The 23,028-nt window shown below is 42.4% G+C and overlaps 1 protein-coding gene across 1 annotated transcript in view; it reads left to right on the forward strand.

Moving 5' to 3' along the window:
- JADE3 (jade family PHD finger 3) overlaps positions 1–9,889 on the forward strand; it is an 83,259-nt gene extending 73,370 nt beyond the window's left edge. Inside the window, exons 8-10 of the mRNA XM_011938693.1 lie at positions 2,808–3,278; positions 4,739–4,856; positions 6,822–9,889. Coding sequence (XP_011794083.1) covers positions 2,808–3,278; positions 4,739–4,856; positions 6,822–7,729 — 1,497 coding nt within the window. The 3' untranslated portion in view covers positions 7,730–9,889. The remainder of the gene's footprint in view (positions 1–2,807; positions 3,279–4,738; positions 4,857–6,821) is intronic.
- Positions 9,890–23,028: the final 13,139 nt, after the last annotated feature.

Below are 23,028 nucleotides of genomic sequence, written 5' to 3' on the forward strand. Positions count from 1 at the left end.
CCACCGCGCCCGGCCAAAATAAATAAATAAAAAAAAGCAATCACCATCAACTGTTCTCAAAAAAAAAAAAAAGAGTTGGATTTTATGGCAGTTTCCTAAGAGGCATATTTTTCATATAAGTACCCAATTCTTGTCTGTGCATTTTCTTTTGTTTTGAGTAATTTATGTTTATATTTATGTCTCTACATTCTATAAACGTTCTATAAATTTGACCTGAGAAGATCTGTTTTTAGCTTCCCAATAATAGTAGTTTAATGTCACTTATTCATTCCCTTGAATAGAAAACCATTTGCTTTTTCTTCCCATATGTTTAACAGTTATTAAACAGCAAAAGAGTACTGTGCCCAACACTTTAAATCTTTTACTAAAGAATACCTTTTACTTTTGTTTCTCAAATGTCTGACTAGTTTCTTAGTCAAGTGATAAGGTACCCAGGTAAAAGTATATCTTGAACTTTCATCATCCTCATTTTCGAGAGGCTTCAGTGTAATATAACAAACTTTTCTGATAGTGGTGTTAAAAGCCAGGGTGGACCATCTTAGGAGCTTCTTATCTGGAAGAATTCGGTAAGTGGCTAGATTACCACTTAATTGGAAAGTGGAGGGGGAGGTGTATAGAGTGGGGGATGGAGGTAGAAAATCAGGTACTCTAGAGGAAATTCAAGCAATAATAAATGTGAGGCTGGATTAGATGATCTTAGAATTATAGTTCATCCCTGGAATTCTTTATCATATGAAATTAATTTAAATGAAATATGGAATATGCCTCTTTAAAATTTTGACAGTTTCCAGTATTCTCTTAGGTGTTGAATTTCTCAATCTAAGATAATCTATCAGGCTTTTGCATTCTTTTTGTCTTTATTCATATGTAAGAGTTAACACTTGGCTTTAACCATAAGAATTCCCAATATTTCCTTAGAAACGAATCTTCCCTTACTTTCCCCACTTCCTCTACATAAACGCATAGGTGCACTCATGCATTTTAAATCTTTGGGCAGCAGCATGCAGTGGCTCATGCCTGTAATCCCAGCACTTTGGGAGGCTGAGTTGGGCGGATCGCTTGAGGCCAGGAGTTCGAGACTAGACCAGCCTGGCCAACATGGTGAAACTCCATCTCTAGTAAAAATGCAAAAATTAGCCATGCATGGTGATGCACACCTGTAGTCTCAGCTACTTGAGAGGCTGAGGCAAGAGAATTGATTGAACCCAGGGGGCAGAGGTTACAGTGAGCCGAGATCGCACCTCTGCACTCCAGCCTGGGCAACAGGGTGAGACTGTCTCAAAAAAAAAAAAAAAAAAAACTTTCCACAGTGATGGAAATGTTTTACGTCTGTGCTGTCTGGCGTGGTTAAAATGTGGCTACTGTGACTAAGAAACTAAATTTTTTAATTATATGTAATTTTAATTAAATTAAATTTAAGACTGGGCGCACTGGCTCACGCCTGTAATCCCAACACTTTGGGAGGCCAAGGCGGGCGGATCACTTGAGGTCAGGAGTTCGAGACCATCCTGACCAACATAGTGAAACCCCATCTCTACTAAAAATACAAAAATTAGCCGGGCATTGTGGCACGTGCCTGTAATCCCAGCTACTCGGGAGGCTGAGATAGGAGAACCGCTTGAACCTGGGAGGCAGAGGTTGCAGTGAGCCGAGATTGCACCACTGCACTCCAGCCTGGGCGACAAAGTGAGACACCATCTAAAAAAATAAAATAAAAAATTAAATAGCCACTCATGGCAACTTGGCCACCAAGTTGGACAGCTCAGTTCTATAACAACAATTTCACGGGGCATGGTGGCTCACACCTGTAATCCCAAAACTTTGAGGGAGGCTGGGGTTGTTGGATCACTTGAGCCCAGGAGTTCAAGACCAGCCTGAGCAACACAGATTCCGTCTCTGTTTTTAAATATTTTATAAAATTCTTTTTGAGATAGGGTCTCACTCTGTTGCCCAGGCTGGAGTGCAGTGGTGTGATCTCGGCTCACTGAAGCCTGGACCTCCCGGGTTCAGGCAGTTCTCATGCCTCAGCCTCCCAAGTAGCTGGGACTACAGATGTGCGCCACCATGCCCAGATAACTTTTGTATTTTTAGTAGAGACAAGGTTTCGCCATGTTGCCCAAGCTGGTCTCGAACTCCTGGTGTCAAGTGATCCACCTGCCTCAGCCTCCCAAAGTGCTGGGATTACAGGTGTAAGCCACTGTAATTTTTATGTTTAAAAGAAAAAAATTCAAGAAGTTAGGTTACTTAGATATTGGAATTCCTGTGACCTTTTTAGAACCAGTGAATGCTCTAGCAATAATACTGACTTTGTGTGTTTTCTTTTGTTTGTTTATAAGCATTTTCTGAGCAACTGCTTCTTCAGTAGTTAATGATAATGCAAAATGAAAGATACAGCTTCTGTTTTTAAGATCTATCCCTAAGGACTTGACAATTGATATAGGTACAGTGTGAAAAGTCCCATTATAAAATCATTTATAGGGTGATGTGGGAGACACAGAGAAGAGACTACGTGACTGTTTACAGGAGCCCAGGAAAGCATCTCAGAAAACTTGATGCTTGAATGCTTGAGCTGAAACCTCAAAAGGAGTGTTTGAATTTTTTTTTTTTTTTTTGGCCTCTGTGTTTGCTGTTTTCTGTAAGAACAGGTTTCTTGGGTTACTTGTAAAGCATCTGTTATGGTCAGTTTAGGACTAACTTTCTCCCAGTCTTTCCTTTGCTTCCTACAAGCTATCAATTTAGGTCCAGAAACATAGGGCTCTCCCCTTTCCTCCAACCCTGCTACCTTGACGCATATTTTCTTCCTACAGTGCTCTATAAAAAGCTGCATCACTGCCTTCCACGTCACCTGTGCCTTTGAGCATGGCCTAGAGATGAAGACCATCCTAGATGAGGGAGACGAAGTGAAGTTCAAGTCATATTGCCTCAAGCATAGCCAAAACAGGCAGAAACTTGGAGAAGCTGAGTACCCCCACCACAGGGCTAAAGAGCAGAGTCAGGCCAAAAGTGAGAAAACCAGCCTGCGGGCACAGAAGCTTCGGGAGCTGGAGGAGGAGTTCTATTCCTTGGTACGAGTGGAAGATGTGGCTGCAGAGCTGGGTATGCCCACACTAGCTGTGGACTTTATCTATAACTACTGGAAACTGAAGCGGAAAAGTAACTTCAATAAGCCATTATTTCCTCCAAAGGAGGATGAAGAAAATGGGCTGGTGCAGCCAAAAGAGGAAAGCATTCACACTCGAATGAGAATGTTTATGCATCTACGCCAGGACTTGGAGAGGGTAAGGTGACCAGCTGTGACTAGTATATAGGTCTCAGTCTGTGTAGAAGTGGAGGTCCCACTTCCGGTTTAATAATGGTCAGTGAGCTCGTAATAGTGTGGGCTTCTGTGTCCTTGCTTATCTACTGATCTCTTTGTGGCCCCAGACTTTGGGCTCTGTGTAAATTCTGACAGGCACATCCAGGGGATTTGAGAGGACTCACATATATGCTCTATGAACTTTACATTTGAAATAAAGTCTCATTTGGTTTACTTTTTATTCACTGTTGAGCCCAAATTGGCCCCTCCATATTTTACTGACATATTTATGAGACTTTAGGCTGAAGAAAGAGTGAATTTTGTTTGGGAAAACACCAAATTAGAGTTTCACAAACTTGGCACTGTTGACATTTTGGACTGGATCGTTGTTTGTTGTTAGGGGGCTGTCCTTTGTTGTAGGGGAAATTTAAGATGTTTACCAGCATCCCTGGCCTCTACCCACTAGATGCCAGTAGCACCTGCACACACACCCCCAGCGTGACAACCAAAAATGTCTGCAAACTGCTCTCCCCCAGTTGAGAGCCACTCCACATGATAATTCAATATAACTCATGGTGTATTTATCAGGTATCTACTAAATGAGATGCTGCAGGGCTTCAAGGGTAAGTTAAGCCCTGTGTTTATCCTAGAGAATTTTCTAATTAAATGTAATTCTATAAATGACTTGCGTTTTTATCTCTGCTACCAGAATTTGAAAGAGAACTAATAGATTTGGCTCACTTTTAAAAATTTAAGACACTCACATATAGTACCTACTATTACTACTATTGCCAACACTGTCCTAAGCATTTTATAAATATTAATTCATTTAATTCTAACATGCCCATGTAAAACTACTATTACTATCATCATCGCTATTTACAGATGAACAAACTGGGGCAAAGAAAGTTTGTGTAACTTGCCTAGGTAGGGAGTATGAGAGAGTGAGTATTTCACCTTTGTGGCTGTGGAAACTTGGTTGAGCTGAAAGTGTGAGCAAAGAAAACACTTCTAGTCTTCCCAGTGGAACTGTATCCTGCCCATCCGGCACTGATTAGAAAATTCTACTGGGTACAGCCAGCATTGCCATCATTCATACTCAGGGATCTAAAGGGAAGGCTGAATTGTTAAACTATCATTTGGTCTTCCCAACCTGGCTATGCAAATAAATATCAAACCCATGACACTGCAAGGAGAGTAGGTTTCAGAAGGCAGATTTGGAGCATTTTGCTCTTACTATTGATTTATGTAGGAACCATGATCCCACAATTGACCATACTGTGTGGATTCCTGTGGAGTGGCTCTCATCCTGCAGCTCTTAGATTCTGTCTTCTCTCCTCACCCCGCCCTGACTTTAGTGTCTTTATTTTAGCCAGACAATTTCAGTTGTCAGGTTTACTTAACATGACAAACATCTCTATTTGTTGGGGATTGGGCTTTCAGGTCCGAAATCTGTGCTATATGATAAGCAGGCGAGAGAAGCTGAAACTGTCACACAACAAAATACAGGAACAGATCTTCGGTTTACAAGTCCAGCTTCTTAACCAAGAAATTGATGCAGGTAACCTGTATATTTAAAATGTCCTAACAAATATGTAGACTCTGGTTATATCCTATCTTAACAATTTAAATTTCATGCCAGTCATTCCACTTAAAAATCTTTTTAAATTCTTGTCAGATATCTCATTTGCTTCAGTCTAATCTTGGTATAACCTGGCCCATTTCACTGTCAATTCATAAGGCAAGAAATCCCAGGGTGGGGTAGGAGGAGTTGTAGGTCTAGGGCAGGTAATCTAGGTCCCAAACAGATATTCAAGGCCATTAGTTGAAGCCATGAAATTATTCTGTAATTATCAAATTCATTTAGAAATCGACAGGATAGAATCTAACCTGTTTCCAGAAAGCACTTAATTCCAGGGTTACTCATCTTAACAGTAGTCTATTAAAACAAATCCTTAGCCAGAAGTAAGTTTTTAGATCTGAGTTGTTATCTTTTCATTTATTCACTAATATTTGTTGAGCACCTACAATGGACTAAGAGCTGATTTACAAGATAGAGCAGAAAGCAAGACAAAATCCCTGCCTGTAGGGTATACTGCTCACTTGGTGAGCAAGACAAGTGAGCATAATTATAGTGCCCTAAGCATAGGGAGCTTGGCTGGAATGATAACAGTCATATTCAGTGACACTGTAAACTCCCTGTGCCTCATTTAACACAGTGGTCAATGGCAGAGCCTGGGCAACTAGGGGTCACTGGACAGGGTATGCAGAATCAGCTCCTGCCAAGGGAGCCATGGAGCAAGAGAGAGACTCAGAAATGAGGTGACAAGTGGGTGTCAGAGGCCCTGGAGTATCTCAATGTCATGAGTCTCAACAGAGTAGTGTAGCAGGAGGCAGCAAGACTGCTCAGCCACAAAGGGCAACATGACAAACAAGGAGAAGCAGAGGACAACAGGGAGAGTCCCTGCATGCCAAGGAAATTGGCTCCTACCCACATGCCTTCTGATGGGTAGGAGTCAACCTCATTATGACTTGCAGCATCAGCAGGTGGTAGCTGCTGACAGAAATGGGGATTTTGTGGGTGTTCAAGATGGACCTTTGGGGAACAAATGCTGCCCACTGGGGTACCTAAAAGCTATCCTCTTGATATCTCATTTTTGTGAGGCTACAGTAAGATGATAATGGGCAAAGGTCAAGTCCATATACAAGGAGGAATTGTTTGATAGTGCTTTTTAAATTTCAAAGTACTTGAAATAATACAAGAAGACCTGTTCTGACTGTGATTGTAGGGTGACTTGACTGAGAAACTGATTGCCGATACTCCCCAGCCAATCCTAAAGCTGGCCAATTGGCAGGAATGTTATGATTCTTTTCTGCTGGCCTTACCACTACAAAACCTTTCACCTCCATAATGTTCATTTGTAGTCAGGAAATTATTCTAGGTTAAGGATATAAAATGTATGGGAACCACCCACTATCACCTCTAATGCCAAGTTCAAACACATACATACTCTTCACCTACCAAAACCCTTGCAACGTTTCTGAAGGTTTGTGTTTGCCTTGCTTCAGGAAGGCCAGAAGAGGTTAGAGGATGGGGCCTGAAATGTGTATGTTTAAGACACATACTAAGTGCTGTGCCATACCGACACATGCATACACAGACACACAAATAGGGAGACCCTGTTCTAAACCATTGCTAGAGACATTCTTAGAAATGGAAGGGCAGAGATGGGAAGCAGGAGGCAGCACACTAGTTTGTGATCATTTTACAAACTAAAGGAGCAGAGGTGAAGAGGTATGGAGCCATATAGCAAACAGTGGCATTGCTGAGTTTCTCATCTGTAGCATTCTTGGCCCCAGCATCTAGTTCAGCTCACTCCAGCTGCTGCACCATGATGTACATACCTAGCAGAGCCAGGTGCTTGTTAAACATTTAGAAGAGTAGGTATGTGAACTCACTCTGCCATAAGCACAAAAGCCATTATTTAAATCTGTTGTTAAAATGAATCTTTCTTTTTTACCTCAGGGCTACCTTTGACAAATGCACTCGAAAACTCACTGTTTTATCCACCACCAAGAATTACCTTGAAGTTAAAAATGCCCAGATCATCCCCAGAAGACCACAGAAACAGCTCCACAGAAACCGAGCAACCCCACTCTCCTGACAGCAGCTCCTCTGTTCACAGTGTAAAGAGCATGCAGGTGCCCCAGGAGTCACTAGAAATGAGAACGAAATCATATCCGAGATACCCACTAGAGAGCAAGAATAACCGTTTGCTGGCCAGTCTCAGCCATTCTAGGAGTGAAGCAAAGGAGTCCAGTCCTGCTTGGAGAACCCCGTCTTCAGAGTGCTATCATGGGCAGTCACTGGGAAAGCCTCTTGTCCTTCAGGCTGCCCTCCATGGACAGTCTTCCATTGGGAATGGGAAAAGTCAGCCTAACTCCAAATTTGCCAAATCCAATGGCCTGGAGGGCAGCTGGTCTGGGAATGTCACCCAAAAAGACAGCTCAAGTGAGATGTTCTGTGACCAGGAGCCTGTGCTCAGCCCCCACTTGGTCAGTCAGGGCAGCTTTAGAAAATCCACTGTAGAACACTTTAGTAGGTCCTTTAAAGAGACCACCAATAGGTGGGTGAGGAACACAGAGGACCTCCAGTGCTATGTGAAGCCAACCAAGAATATGAGCCCCAAGGAGCAGTTCTGGGGTAGACAGCTTCTCAGGCGGTCTGCAGGGAGAGCTCCATATCAGGAAAATGATGGCTATTGCCCAGATTTGGAGCTGAGTGATTCAGAAGCAGAAAGTGATGGGAATAAAGAAAAAGTCAGGGTAAGGAAAGATAGCTCAGACAGGGAAAATCCTCCCCATGACTCTAGACGGGATTGCCATGGTAAAAGCAAGACACATCCCCTTTCCCACAGTTCGATGCAAAGGTGATTAGAAACTTCCAAGGATGACCCAACCTTTGCCTTTGCCCCATATATTGGGGGAAACCCATACACCAAAAGGATTTTAGCATATGTTAAGAGAAATTGCAGTGAAAAGGATAACATTTTTCCATAGTAAATTGTCTTGCAGTTTTTGAAAATGTTTCAAGTCTAGTTTTTACAAGCACATTACAGTAATTGCAGGTTGTCCAGAGGTTGGTTTGTCAGAGGCTATTGGGAACAGCTGGGCCCAGGGTATTTGCTCAGTAAATATTTTGGGGCAGCTTTGCAGTTATATAACACATTGACAAGTATATGTATTAAGAGTCCTTGCATTGTTAACTGATTTGCAAGAGACCATGATTATCAGACACTAAAACTACTTATCTTTTGAAGCTACAGCATGTGACTCCCAGAGCTCCTGTCTGTAGGAAGTTTCTAATTCCACTGGTATCTATAAACCCTTTTCAGGGGAGAGACCAGGAGACCACCATCTTAGATACTGTCAAACTCACTACTGTCTTCCTTTGTTCTGCACAAGGTTGAGTTCCTTTCACAGTATCTTAACTTACTGAGTCAATACTCCTCATGCTTATCAGTGTCCAGTGCCTGTTCCTAAACTTGCTTGTTGGGGACACACTCATAACTATTTCACCTGACTGACAAGCATAAAAGGCTAACTTGTGGATAGTGTTTACAAAAGTACAAAAGTACTACTTCCAAGGAAAATGCTCTGATTCTCTGTTTAGGCATTTGTGAAGTATTCCAGAGCCTTTCCCAAAGTTGAGACCATTTCTGGGGTATTTGTACCAGGTCAGGGTTTTTGTGTTGTTGTTTTCAAATAAGTTTGACTAAAATAAGTTTGGCTGACAGTTTTTGTATACCTTCTTTAATGTTTATAAAATTTTTATTGAGGTATAATTAAAATATAGTAAAATGCACAGAGGTTAAGTATTCTTACCTGCTTTAATTTTGAAACAGATTTTTATTGTCAAACAGAATTTGAAAGCATGTGTTTAACACATGGATATAATTTAGTTTTGTGTCAACTTTGAATCTGAGGCAGTTTCCCAAACAAAAAGGCTGGAGCCATTTTTCAGAAGTTGCTTATACCCTGTTCCCAAACTATCAGCCTTGATTAATTTCTAGTAGGAAGAGAATAATTACATTTGCAGGGGGGGTGGATAAAAACATGTCTGCTTCCCATTTAAATAAGAGAGAAATGATGCCGTTTCTTAAATGTGAAGCAGACTATAATTCTCAGCTCTCTTTTCTTCTTAGCCTTAAATTAATATTCTCTTTCTTCTAGTTTGGGAAAGTGTAGTGGGAATATTCAGACAAAAGAGGCCATTTTCCATTTTTAAAGCTTCTTACTGGTGAAACAGCCCAGTTGTAGTAGGTGCCAGTCAGTCAAGGCAGGGGCCCTCTCTCCATCAATATGGAAAACTCAGCAGTTTTCCTCTCCCCCAGTTGTGTTCTTGTCATGTTGTTAATGGATTCCTTTGCTTTTTGCTTTCTCCTTTTCTGAAAATATATGTGTTTCGCCTCTCTTTCGGCTACATCTTCAAAATATTTCTTTTGTGCCTATGTACATGTGTAAACATGCCATAGCATGTGTGGTAGGTGTCCTGTATTTTGTTTGGAAAAAAAAACCATCAAAATGAGGAAGAGAATTTCCCCTATTTACGCATAGGTTTCTGTGCTTTGAGTTCTCTGGAGTAGATAATAATTTGACACCTTCATGTTAATGAAATTATGATGGAGCTGTGTTGTAAATTCCTTATGTCAGAGGCCAGTGCAGTAGCCTATGTCCTTTCATGCCTTTCAATTCTGGGTGGGAGGAAAAGCAGACATCGAAACAGTGCTTCAGCCAAATTCCATATGTAATGCCATTGGGAGAGTATTGACTAAAATATCATTCGTCAGGGAAATATAGTTGTAATATTTTTACAGGATATTCCTAGGTAAATGAAGGAGCCTTCAGTTGTAAATTTCAATTACCCCAAAATGTATTTGCTACATTTTGTTGTTTGAAGTATTACCTCTTAACCTTCTTTGTTAATTTTTTTCATTTTGTCTTATATAGTCCAGTTTTCCAAGATAAGCTCAGTCCTTTTTCAAATGTCACCTTTTTACCAATACTTTTTCATTAAATTATGAAAACTGCTAACTACTGTCAGTGTGTTTTTTATTTTGGCATATTGGTTACATATGTTCCTTTTATATTTAAAAAATTATATTCACTGAACAAAACAGATAGTGTGGAGAGAGGGAGGAGGAAGAGGAGGAACTGAATGTTTAGAAGCACACATTGAACATTCAAGTCAATACCAGGGACCCAGGAGAACTCTGGATACTTGAACTTTACCAAGAAATCATGATTTTGTCAGACTGTTAAGATAAAGGCCTTAGGATCATCATAAAACATCACCAGAGAGATAGATCCTATCTAAAGTGACAAGACTGAAAAGGCTTCAGTCAGGCATCTCTTAAATATATACTCTTTACAATATTCTATTTGGAGTCTTGTGAGTATGTTGATGTCATGGGATTATGTGGTGTCAAGGGGAGCTTTTAGGCATTATAAACATTTTCATGATTGAAAAATGTACTTGCCAAAGGTCACTAGGTAAATCAGTAGTGAAGATAAAGGTGAAGTTGATTCTCTTTCTCTCTCTCTCTCTCTGCTAGAGAACTGAAACTACAGGTATACCCTGTTATAGCCAACAAAAGCTATTGAGTTTATACTAATGTGTACATTTCCAATGGGAGATGCATCTTTGTCCTTGTGTTGAAGCAACTTTAAATTCAGAGGATAAGCCAAAGGATGCACAGTCCTGGGTTATTTTCCTTCTAGGACTTTAAAATCCTCAGTATGCTTGCTGACCTTTCAGAATTGGGGAAAAGTACATGATAGAAGTAAAAACTTATTTACCACTGAATAGCTTTTATGTGATATTTTCCAAAAAAACTAACTTATTTATAAATTATATGAGATTTTCACAACCTTAATTCAGCTATTTTCAAGTTTTAATAGAAAGCAGCAATTGTGTGGGGTTTTTTATTTATTCTTTTAACAACCATGCAAGCTTGGATTTTTTTAAGTAACTTTTAGTTAATAAAGACCCACCCTGAGGCTGTCACTTCTATGTGGGAGCTTTATAACAGTCTAGCACTGTAAAAGAAGTTTTTTTGAATATGGTTAATTTTACTATACAGATTGGATCAAATTGCATGACCTGGAGAGGTGAGGATAGTTGTTCTTCAAATAAATCAAGGTTAAGGAGGATCAAGCCCCAGACTAGTGTTCCCTACTCTATGTAGTCACTGATGATCTTTTTTTCTCTTGAGTCAGGGTCTTGTTCTGTCACCCAGGCTGAAGTGCAGCGGCACAATCAGAGCTCACTGCAACCTCCAACCCTTGGACTCAAACAATCCTCCCGCCTCAGCTGCAGAGTAACTGGGACTACAGGTGGATGCCACCATGCCTGGCTACATTTTTCTATTTGTAGAGATGGAGTCTCACTAAATTGCCCAGGCTGGTCTCAAACTCCTGGGCTCAGGCAATCCTCCCACCTCGGCCTCCCAAAGTGCTGGCATTACAGGCATATGAGCCACGATGCCTGGCCACTGATGAATTTTTTTTTTTTTTTTAGGGTCTCAGAGCATCCATCATTCTCATTTTGTTAAGATGGATTTGGATGTGAGCAGTCCAGCCTCAAGGCTTGAATGCCCCAAGCTTTAAATTTCTTTCCCCTCCTCTCACTACTTCCACTCTTCTTCTCAATTTCATTTATTATAACTGAATATCAGGTTATAAACAAGGTGGAAAGATGGAATTGGTCTGTTCAAGCTGTACTGATTACAGTGAGTTATCTTGAGTTGGGAGGCCATTTGCGGAACCACCTTTTGCTCAACATTGCTTTCTAAAGTATTGCCATGATGTAATGACGCTGCTTTCATACACCACACATGGGAATGGATCTCATTATTTTATAGTCATTTCTCACATGAGAAAACTTCATTAGAAAAATTGCTGAAATTTTGAAAATTATAATCACTTCAGCCTCACAACAGAAAGACACTTCAGGTTGGACCAGTACCATTTTAGATCTTTCAGCTGCTTAGGGAAAAAAACATTAAATACGTGTTCCTGCTTCAGATAAGCCTGGCATAGGTGCCAGCGTTCTGGCAACAGATTTTTCCTCTCTTCACCTTAACTTTTCTACTTTCCGAAACTGGAGCTCTGGTTATTTCTTTCCCCTCCGCCTAGCTCTGCAGACAAAGGTGGCTCTAGGGGTTAAGCAACAACAGTGTTCACAAGGTGGTGGTTAGCTGTGTGCAGTACTATGGCCACTCAGTCTTTTCAGTCATATTTGCCTTCAAGAACAACAATGAACAAGATCAGACAGTGCTGCCTCCATCTTTGGGGCAGAATTTTTGCCCATGTCTTGTCCCCCAGTCCTTAAAGATGGACTGAGAGCTGCATGAGCAGTTTCAAGCTAAAGGTCAGTTTCAAGACAGCTACTTGGGGCCGGGCATGGTGGCTCATGCCTGTAATCCCAGCACTTTGGCATGCTGAGGTGGGGAGGATCGCTGGAGCCCAGGAGTTCGAGACCAGCCTGGGCAACATGACGAAACTCCATGTTATAAAAAAATAAAAATAAAAAACTTTGGTCGGACAAGCCAGGAAACTTGTTTGGGACCAGTCAAGCCTTCAAATAATAAAAGTTAAAATATTCATCAAGCCCTTAACCTATGGCAGGCCTTTTGCTAAACCTTTTACATGGGGCTACCTTTTATTTAGTTCTCACAACAACTATATGAAGATGATACTATCAGCTGCATTTGATACGTGAAAACTGAGGCCAAATGTTTAAGACAGTTGTTCAAAGCTAGAACTTGTGAGGTTGCCTCTACAACTCATAATTTTAGTCACTTTGCTTGACTCCTGTGCCAAAGCCCCCTCTCTAAACACGCAGTTTCTTCCTGAAGAAAGCAACCTGAGTTGGGGTTTGGTCACAAGGATTCTGTACCACTTGATCCGTGACACCTGGACAGAGCTGATTGGACCAAAATTAGTCATGTAACACAAAGTCAGTTTCGAGGTTCACACCCGAAACACAAGATAATTCACACAAATCTGAACAGTACAGACCTCACAAATCTAGGACCTGGTGGATTTGCCTTCTCCGTAGCTAGTCTAACTTGTAACTGGGCATAGTAAAGATAAATAATGGCTCCCCAAAGATGTCCACTTCCTAATCCCTGGAGCCTGCGAATATGCTACCTTGCATGGTAAGAGGGGTTTAGCAGATGTAATTAAAGTTAAGGGCTTTCAACCCCAACCATTACACATGTAACAAACAAGCACATGTACCCCCGACTCTAAAATAAAAATTTAAGGGCCTTAAAATGGGGAAGTTATCCTGGATTATCTAGGTGGGCCCAACCTATATAGTCACAAGGATGCTTATAATAGGGAGGCAGGAGGATCCGAGTCAGTAGTAAGAGATGTGACAATGGAAGCAGAAGGTTGGAATGATGCAAAGAAGAGCCATGAGCCAAGGAATGCAGACAGTTTCTAGAAACGGAAAAAGACAAGAAACAGATCCCCCCATCCCAGAAGCTTTTCAGAAACAACTCAGCCCTGCCTACGCTGTGATTTTAGACGTTTGACCTCCTGAACTCTAAGAGAATACATTTGTGTTGTTTTAAGCCACTAAATTTGTGATAATTTTTACAGCAGAAATAGAAAACTAATACACTAGGCATACTGAAAGTGCTCCTTACCCTTTTGGGGGAGTGTTCCTTTCCCAGTGTGCCCATCTCTGCTGTGATACTCTAGGTTGGCCCCGTACTTTCGTTAGTTGAAACTCTTTCCATTAAATGGAAAACCAGTGTGTTTTTTGATCAATAGAATCCTCCCCTAGAGAAATTAGTTTTCTTTTTCTCGCCCCATTCCCCCAACACTTTTTCCAAGGTAGCCTTTGGTACTTCTTAGGTAGCCTTGGATAATCCTCCATGGGCCTGCTGGATCCACCGCGGCTGAATCTGGCACTGCCAGAGGAGTTGCCCATAGGTTTGTATGGCCCTATTGTCTGAAAAACTGTCCTGGGGAAGTATAAATAATTCCTTGAGTGTTACTCCACGGGGGAAGTTATAGAAGGCACATGTGGCTCATTATGAGAAATGCTTTCGTTATCAGAGCCTCCTAAAAGGAAGTGAATGGCTTGAGAGTTGAGTTCTTAAACACCCCAGATACCCGAGCCGAGCTTGGAGGTTAAAGAATGCAACTCTATGCTGCCTACAAGAAGCCCACTTTAAATACTGGCCGGGCGCAGTGGCTCACGCCTGTAATCCCAGCACTCTGGGAGGCCAAGGCGGGCAGATCACCTGAGGTTGGCAGTTCGAGACCAGTCTGACCAACATGGTGAAACCCCGTCTCTACCAAAAATACAAAATTAGCCAGGTGTGGTGGCGCATGCCTGTAATCCCAGCTACTCAGGAGGCTGAGGCAGGAGAATCACTTGAACCCAAGAGGTGGAGGTTGCAGTGAGCCAAGATCACAACGTTGCTCTCCAGCCTGGGCAACAAGAGGGAAACTCCATCTCAATAAATAAATACAAACAAACATACAGGCTGGGGTGGCTCACGCCTGTAATCCCAGCATTTTGAAAGGCCAAGGTGGATGGATCACCTGAGGTCAGAGGTTCAAGACCAGCCTGGCCAACATGGTGAAAACCCATCTCTACTAAGTACAGATCGCTACTAAAAGTACGGGCATGGTGGCGTGTACCTGTAGTCCCAGCTACTCAGGAGGCTGAGGCACAAGAATCACTTGAACCCAGGAGGCAGAGGTAGCAGTAATCCAAGATTGCACCACTACACTCCAACCTGGGCGACAAAGTGAGACTCCGTCTCAAAAAATAAAAAATAAAAAATAAAAGGAGATCACCTGAATAGCTCTTTATTATTAAATAAATTGAATTTGCAGTCAAACTTTCCTTTGAGGAAACTCTGCCCAGATGACTTCACTGGTAAATTCTAAGAAGCTCTTAAGAAACAGATAATACTAATTATACATAAACTCTTCCAAAAAATTGGACAAGAGAGAATACTTCTCAACTCATTCCATGAAGCCAGCATTACCCTGATACCGAAACTAGACAAATACATAAGAAAACTAGAGACCAATATAAAAATTAATGCAAAAGTGGCCGGGTGTGGTGACTCATGCTTGTGATCACAGCACTTTGGGAGGCCAAGGCAGGAGGATCACTTGAGGCTGGGAGTTCAAGACCCAACCTCACCAAGATGGTGAAGCCCCAGTCTCCACTAAAAATACAAAGATTAGCTGGGCGTGGTGGTGGGTGCCTGTAACTCCAGCTGCTTGGGAGACTGAGGCAGGAGAATTGCTTGAACCCAGCAGGTGGAGGCTGCAGTGAGCTGAGATCGTGCCACAGCACTCCAGCCTGGGTGACAGAGTGAGTCTCCCTCTCAAAACTAAAAATAATGCAAAAGTTCTTAACAAAACGTTAGCTAATTGAATCGAAGAATATATCAAAAGTAGGATTTATCCCAGACATGCAAGATTGACTTAACATTTGAAAATCAATCAATGTAATTTACCATATCTCAATAGATACATAAAAAGCATTTGAGACCAGGCGCTGTGGCTCACGCCTGTAATCCCAGTGCTTTGGGAGGCTAAGGCGGGTGGATCACTTGAGGCCAGGAGTTCGAGACCAGCCTGGCCAACACAGCAAAACCCTGTCTCTACTAAAAATACAAAAACTAGCCGGGTGTGGTGGCAGGTGCCTGTAATCCCAGCTACTCGGTAGGCTGATGCATGAGAATTGCTTGAACCCTGAAGGCAGAGGTTGCAGTGAGCCAAGATTGTGCCTCTGCACTCCAGCCTGGGTGACAGAGCGAGACTCTGTCTCAAAAAAATAAATAAATAAAAACATTTGACAGTATCTACTGCCGATAGTAGTGTTCAGTAAACTGTGAAGAGAAGCTGAGTAAAGGATATCTACCCAGAACCTTATAGAGGACACCTACAGAAAACCCTACAGTTGGCCAGGCACATTAGCTCACACCTGTAATCCCAGCACTCTGGGAGGCCGAGGTGGGAGGATCGCTTGAGTCCAGGAGTTCCAGACCAGCCTGAGTAACATAATGAGATCCCATCTGTACAAAAATAAATTAAAAACTAGGGTGTGGGGGCATACCCATTTTTTTATCAGATCATTAGATTTTTTCCTATAGTATGAACTCCTTATATATGCTAGTTATTAATCCCTTGTCAGATTGGTAGTTTGCAAATATTTTCTCTTATTCTGTGGGTTGTCTCTTCACTTTGTTGATTGTTCCCTTTGCTGTGCAGAAACTTTTTAACTTGATGTGATCCCATTTGTCCATTATTCTTTGGTTGCCTGTGCTTGTGGGTTACTCAAGAAATATTTGCCCGGGCTAATGTCCTGGAGACTTTCCCCAATGTTTTCTTGTAGTAGTTACATAGTTTGAAGTCCATTTTGATTTGATTTTTGTATATGGTGAGAGATAGGGTGTGTGTGTGTGTGTGTGTGTGTTTAATAGAGACAGAGTCTCATCATGTTGCCCAGGCTGATCTCGAACTCCTAGCCTCAAGCAATTCGCCCACCTTGGCCCCCCAAAGTGCTGGGATCATAGGCGTGAGCCACCATGCCCAGCCAAAACCACTACTTTTTGAAAGATGCTATTAATAGGCTGAAAAGAGAAATCACAGACTGGGAGAGAAGAATTTCAAAGTAATTATGCTGAGCCAGACAAAACAGAATACATACTGTATAAATATAATCCCAGGTACCAAAAAACCTACAAAATAGGAGCAAATCTAGAGTGACAGAGAGCAGATCAGTGGTTGCTTGGGGATTAGGAGCAGAGAAGGGTGGGAGGAAGGGATAATAGGGCAGGAGGAAACTTTTGGGGGTGACCAGTATGTTCATTATCTTGGTGGTGGAGATAGTTCTAGACATGTATACATATGTCAAAACTAATCAAATTATACTCTGGCCAGGCGTGGGTGGCTCATGCCTGTGATCCCAGCACTTCAGGAGGCTGAGGCAGGAGGATTGCTTGAGCCCAGGAGTTCAAGACCAGTCTGGGCAACATAGCAAGACTCTGTCTCTACAAAAATTTTAAAACTTAGCCGGGTTGCCGGGCGCGGTGGCTCATGCCTGTAATCCCAGCACTTTGGGAGGCCGAGGCGGGCAGATCACGAGGTCAGGAGATCGAGACCATCCTAGCTAACACAGTGAAACCCTGTCTCTACTAAAAATGCAAAAAAATTAGCCGGGTGTGGCAGCGGGCACCTTTAGTCCCAGCTACTTGGGAGGCTGAGATAGGAGAATGGCGTGAACCCGGGAGGCGGAGCTTGCAGTGAGCCAAGATCGTGCCACTGCACTCCAGCCTGGACGACAGAGCAAGACTCCGTCTCAGAAAAAAAAAAAAAAAAATTAACTGGGTGTGGCGGCATGCATCTGTGGTCTCAGCTACTAAGGAAACTGAGTCAGGAGGACTGCCTAAGCCCAGGAGGTCAAAGCTGCAGTGAGCCATGATCACACCACTGCACTCTAGCCTAGGCAACAGAGTGAAACCCAGTCTCAAAGTTAAAAACTAATCAACCTGGAATCAGGAGGTTTTACATAGCCTCTTGACAGGCAATGGTTGGCCTTCAGCCAGGTTCCATAGACACGAAGTTGCCCAAGCATCATCATTACAGCCCATGGACATTCTCATGGGTCTTCCAAGTCTAAAACTGCAAGTCTTTGATACTAAATATCTGCTTCCTTCATGTTTTCCTTCTATAATGTTCTCCATATGGCACAATTTCTCTAGAGTCAGTTTGAAATTACTGCGGCCACATTGGGGAACTTTTGAGATGAACAAGGTTGTTCATTTAAGAGGCATCTTAGAACAGAGTGAAGAAAACCTTATTAGGAGATTATTTGGTTTTGTCTAAAAGAAAAATTGTTTTGGGGGGTAGGTAACCCCCCCTCGTTTGTTTCCACATTTCAAGGATTAGTGAGTGGTAGCTTTAAAATTATAAAACTGTCAAAGGCCCAAGTTATTGTCTCCCTCCCCACCCTCCAGTGTGTTTGTCAAAATGGTCTTTCTATATTTATATATTCTTCCCTGTCCCTCAAGAAAGAACAAAATTAGCCTTTGATTATGTTGATGCAAAAGTAACTGCAGCTTTTGCCATTAAAAGTAATGGCAGTTCCTTTTGCACCAACCTAATAAATGATAATTTCATATTTGTCTGAAGCTGGCTTTTTGTTGTTGTTGTTCCTCTCCCTCTCTTTTACTCCCTTGGGAAACTTTAAAGATTAACTGATCAAAAAAATATAATAATAATTCAGGGCCAGGCGGCAGTGGCTCACGCCTGTAATCCCAGCACTTTGGGAGGCCGAGGCAGGTGGATCATTTGAGGTCAGGAGTTCAAGACCAGCCTGGCCAGCATGATGAAACCCCGTCTCTACTAAAAATACAAAAATTAGCCGGGTGTGGTGGCAGGCACCCAGCTACCTGGGAGGCTGAGGCAAAAGAATCCCTTGAACCTAGAAGGCAGAGGTTGCAGTGAACCAAGATCACACCACTATACTCCATCTTGGGCAACAGAGCGAGACTTTGTCTCAAAAAAAAAATATTTAGTTGTTATGCGTACGCTCTAGAAATATCTAGTCCGGATAAACTGTCAAAAGTGTCTAAAAGAAGGAAAGAAAAAGTTACAGAATGTGTTTCTTTTGGGGGACACTAGAAAGTGTATTTAACACAATAGTCTTTGTTGTTATACTCATGAAAAAAATAAGAAAAGAATTTAATTTCAAGATAAAGAAGAGTTTTCAATTATGATAGAAGGTCTTTAAAAATAGTTTACCATTTTAAAGTAATGTCAGAACAATATTTTTGCTTGTACAAAAATCAGGATTTAATTACTTAAGCTTTCTAAATTTCCTACAGTGGTTTTATGGGTTAAGTAAGTTACCATTGTTTCTGTAACTTTATACATATATGAACTACTGAAAGGAATAATATGAACAGGTGTCTTTTTAAGTAGTTTAATTTTATGAAAAAAAATTTTTTTTGAGACAGGGTCTCACTCTGTCACCCAGGCTGGAGTGCAGTGGTGCAGTCATAGCTCACTGCAGCCTTGACATCCTGGGCTCAAGCAATTCTCCCACCTCAGCCTCCTGAGTAGCTGGGATTACAGGCATGAGCCACCAGGCCTGGCTAATTTTTTTTTGTTTTATTATATTTTGTCATTCTGCACCTTCATGAAATAATTTTTATTGTTGTTTTTGTTTTTGTTTGTAGACACAGTGTCTCCCTATGTTGCCCAGGCTGGTCTCAAACTCCTGGCCTCAAGCAATCCTCCTGCCTCAGACTCCCAAAGTGCTAGGATTACAGGTGTGAGCCACTGCACCCAGCCTGAAAATTTCTTAAATTTCTACAAACCATAAGGATTTAATGTATTGGCTAAAATTGAAATCTCTAGATCCTAACTTTAAGACTTGAGATAAAAGATTAAGTTCATTAATAAATAATCTTTAGACACACTGGAAACTGACAGTTTCTGAGTAAGGAATAGATAGAAAACACTGGTCACTGAAGGTAATTTTTTATTCTCATTTCCTAGAGTGACACGGTCCTTATCAATTGTCAATTCAGAAAAAGTACAGAGAACTGGACAGGCATGGTGGCTTACACCTGTAATCCCAGCACTTTGGGAGGCCAAGGCGGGCGGATCACCTGAGGTCAGGAGTTCAAGACCAGCCTGGTCAACATGGTGAAACCCCGTCTCTACTAAAAATACAAAAAAAGAAAAAATTTGCCAGGCATAGTGGTGCATGCCTGTAGTCCCAGCTACTTTGGAGGCTGAGGCTGGCGAATCGCTTGAACCTGGGAGGTGAAGCGTGCAGTTAGCCAAGATTGCGCCACTGCACTCCAGCCTGGGTGACAGAGCGAGACTCTGTCTCAAAAAAAAAAAGAGAACTCTTGGAATTCTAAAACCACCATAATCAAAGCTCTTAGAAACCCCTCGAACTTCCATAGCCTCGAGTATTGTCATTATTTTTCATGGCAATAAGATCTGCACCCCCCTACCCAAAGGATTCACAAGTTATCTGCTTCTGAGATAATAACAGGTTTCCCTATGCATTTGGAAAGTATTCCCAATCCTAGACTCCACCCAATGACAGGCTGATATGACTCATTGCTGCAGGGGACTCCTACAATACCTCCAGCTTTCTCACCAACAGGTATAAACTGCATTTTCTTTTTTGTTTGTTTGTTTTGAGACGGAGTTTGGCTCTGTCTCTCGCCCAGGCTGGAGTGCAGTGGCCCAATCTCAGCTCACTGCAACCCATGCCTCCCGGGTTCAAGTGATTAGCTGAGTAGCTGGGATTACAGGCGTACGCCACGATGCCCGCCTAGTAAATTGCGTTTTCAAAACCCCCACCTCAGCAGCCTCTGCAGGATCTCAAACCTGAAGGTTTGGTTTTCTGAAAAGACATCAGAGAAAAACTGCTTGAGTCTCCATGGAAGACCTTATCAGGGACTGTTAGCAACTGACACAGCAATAAAACCCCAACAGGACACTTAAGTTCCTGTTTCCCAGCTTAAAAGATATACATCAGTTTATCCTGACTCCTGGATGTCTGTTCCATTGAGACACTTTAAACTAAGAGGTTCTTAAGCTTCTCCAGACTGCAGAAGTGGCCAGATTCAACTCAAAGTTAATTTTCTGATTCTTCAGCAGCCCTTTTCTTTCCCTTCACTCTCCCACTCATCTTGTCTGTTGTACTTTACACTCTCTCTATGATACTAACAGATTAAAAGGCTTCTCAGTGTGTTCTCCCTTATCCTCATCCTGTGATTTCTGAACCTTTACAGTCCCCTCTTGCTTAAGGAAAAACACAGCCTGGGCAACACGGCGAAACCCCATCTCTACAAAACAAATACAAAAATCAGCCAGACTTGGTGGCGTGTGCCTGTAGTCCCAGCTACTCGGGAGGCTGAGGTGGGAGGATCACTTGAGCCCAGGAGGTTGAGGCTGCAGTGAGCCATGATCGTGCCACTGCACTCCAGCCTGGGTGACAGAGCAAGACCCTGTCTCAAAAATAAATTTAGAAAAAAGAAAAAACAAAGCACCCTGATAGGTTTTTCTCAGAGCATAGCTACTGCTCTGAATTTAACTGTTTGCTGACAAAAAAATTAATCATTCTTCCTTAAACACCGCAGAAGGTGCATTTCCTTTAGTAAGCCTCTTCTGGTTTGTAAGTTTCCCTTGCATCATTAACCCCAAACTTTGGTCTTATAAAAACTGGCCAGGCACAGTGGCTTACGCCTATAATCCCAGCACTTTGGGAGGCTGAGGTGGGAGGATTGCTTGAGTCCAGGAGTTCAAGACTAGTGTGGCCAACATAGTATGACCCCCATCTCTACAAAAAATAAGAAAAAAAAATTAGCCAGGGGTGGTGATGTGTGCCTATAGTCCTAGCTAATCACAAGGCTGAGATGGGAAAATCGCTTGAGCCCAGGAGGTCGAGGCTGCAGTGAGCCACAGTCCTGCCACTGCACTCTAGCCTAGGTGACAGAGCAAGACACTGTCTCAAAAAAAAATTTTTTTAAAGGGTGGGGAGACTAACCCTTGTTCTACTACAGACAGTTTTCTTGGAGCCACCTGTAGATCAGCAAAATCCTGGTAAATGGTGAAGATCACATAATTGATTCATGTCCTATGGCCTTTACTTAATCTGATGTTGGACAAAAGGGGAGATTGAGAAAGAAAAGCAGTCCGTGACATCCAAAATCCACCATGGCACCCACAGCTAGGCCTTGGCATTCTCCTGCTGAACATGAACAATTTCAGAGATCACCAACATCAGACAAGGCCATTCTGGGACTGTGATGGATCAAGACAAAGACAAGATTAATCGTAGACTGTCCAAATGACAAAAATGGACTAGACGTGATGGTTCATGCCTGTAATCCCAGCATTTCGGAAGGCAGAGGTGGAAAAATCACTTGAGCCCAGGAGTTCAAGACCAGCCTGGACAACATAGGGAGACCTCGTGTCTACAAAAAAAATTAAAAATTTAGGCCGGGCGTGGTGGCTCATACCTGTAATCCCAGCACTTTTGGAAGGCTGAGGCAGGAGGGTTGCTTAAGGCCAAGAGCTCAAGACCAGCCTGGACAAAACAAAGTAAGACCCCGTCTCTATTAAAAAAAAAAAAAAAAAAATCTTAGGCTGGGCGCAGTGGCTCAGGCCTATAATCCCAGCACTTTGGGAGGCCGAGGTGGGTGGATCACGAGGTCAGAAGATTGAGACCAGCCTACCTAACACGGTGAAACCCTGTCTCTACTAAAAATACAAAAAATTAGTCAGGCGTGGTGGTGCACACCTGTAGTCCCCACTACTTGGGAAGCTGAGACAGGAGAATCACTTGAGCCCAGGAGATTGCAGTGAGCGGAGATCATGCCACTGTATTCCAGCCTGGGCGACAGCACGAGATTCCGTCTCAGAAAAAAAAAAAAAAAAGAAAAGAAAAAAAAAAAGAAAGAAAGAAAGAAAAGAAAAAAGAAAAAAAATCACAAAAATGACTAAACATCACCCCATCCTGGCTCATCCGAGTGAGGGCTGCTTGTTCTTCAGCCCATTCTCCTTGTCTTCTAGATGAAAATTAAAATACCCAATCATGGAGTCACCCCTACTCCCTGACAGCATTCAATCCTTGGACTCGCCCCAAAATCACATCACCTAATACAAGGCCAAATTCTATAGTAGGTTCTTTTTTTTTAGACAGAATCTCGGTCTGTCACCCCAGCTGGAGTGCAGTAGCATGATCTCTGCTCACTGCAACCTCCGCCCACCAGATTCAAATAGTTCTCCTGCCCCAGCCCCCCAAGTAGCTGGGATTACAGGTGTGCGCCACCACACGCACTAACTTTTGTATTTTTTGTAGAGACAGTGTCCCCTATGTTGGCCAGGCTGGTCTCGATCTCCGGACCTCAAGTGATCTGCCCTCCTCTGCCTCCCAAAAGTGCTGGAATTACAGGTGTGAGTCACCGTGCCTGGCCTATAGTAGGTTCTTTCTAACAACCTGTTACTGAGATGTCCCAGGGTACCCCATGGAGTGTGTTCTCCCTCCTCACTGTAAAGAGTCAATAAACCCAGATTTGTTTGACTGCAGGTGGTCTGCGAATAAAAAGCACTTATACTGTAATAAAAGATCCCGATGTACCCTCAGAGAGATCCTGATA

The sequence above is a fragment of the Colobus angolensis genome, unplaced genomic scaffold, assembly GCF_000951035.1.
Source record: "Colobus angolensis palliatus isolate OR3802 unplaced genomic scaffold, Cang.pa_1.0 Scaffold176, whole genome shotgun sequence".
Taxonomy (NCBI): Eukaryota; Metazoa; Chordata; class Mammalia; order Primates; family Cercopithecidae; genus Colobus; species Colobus angolensis.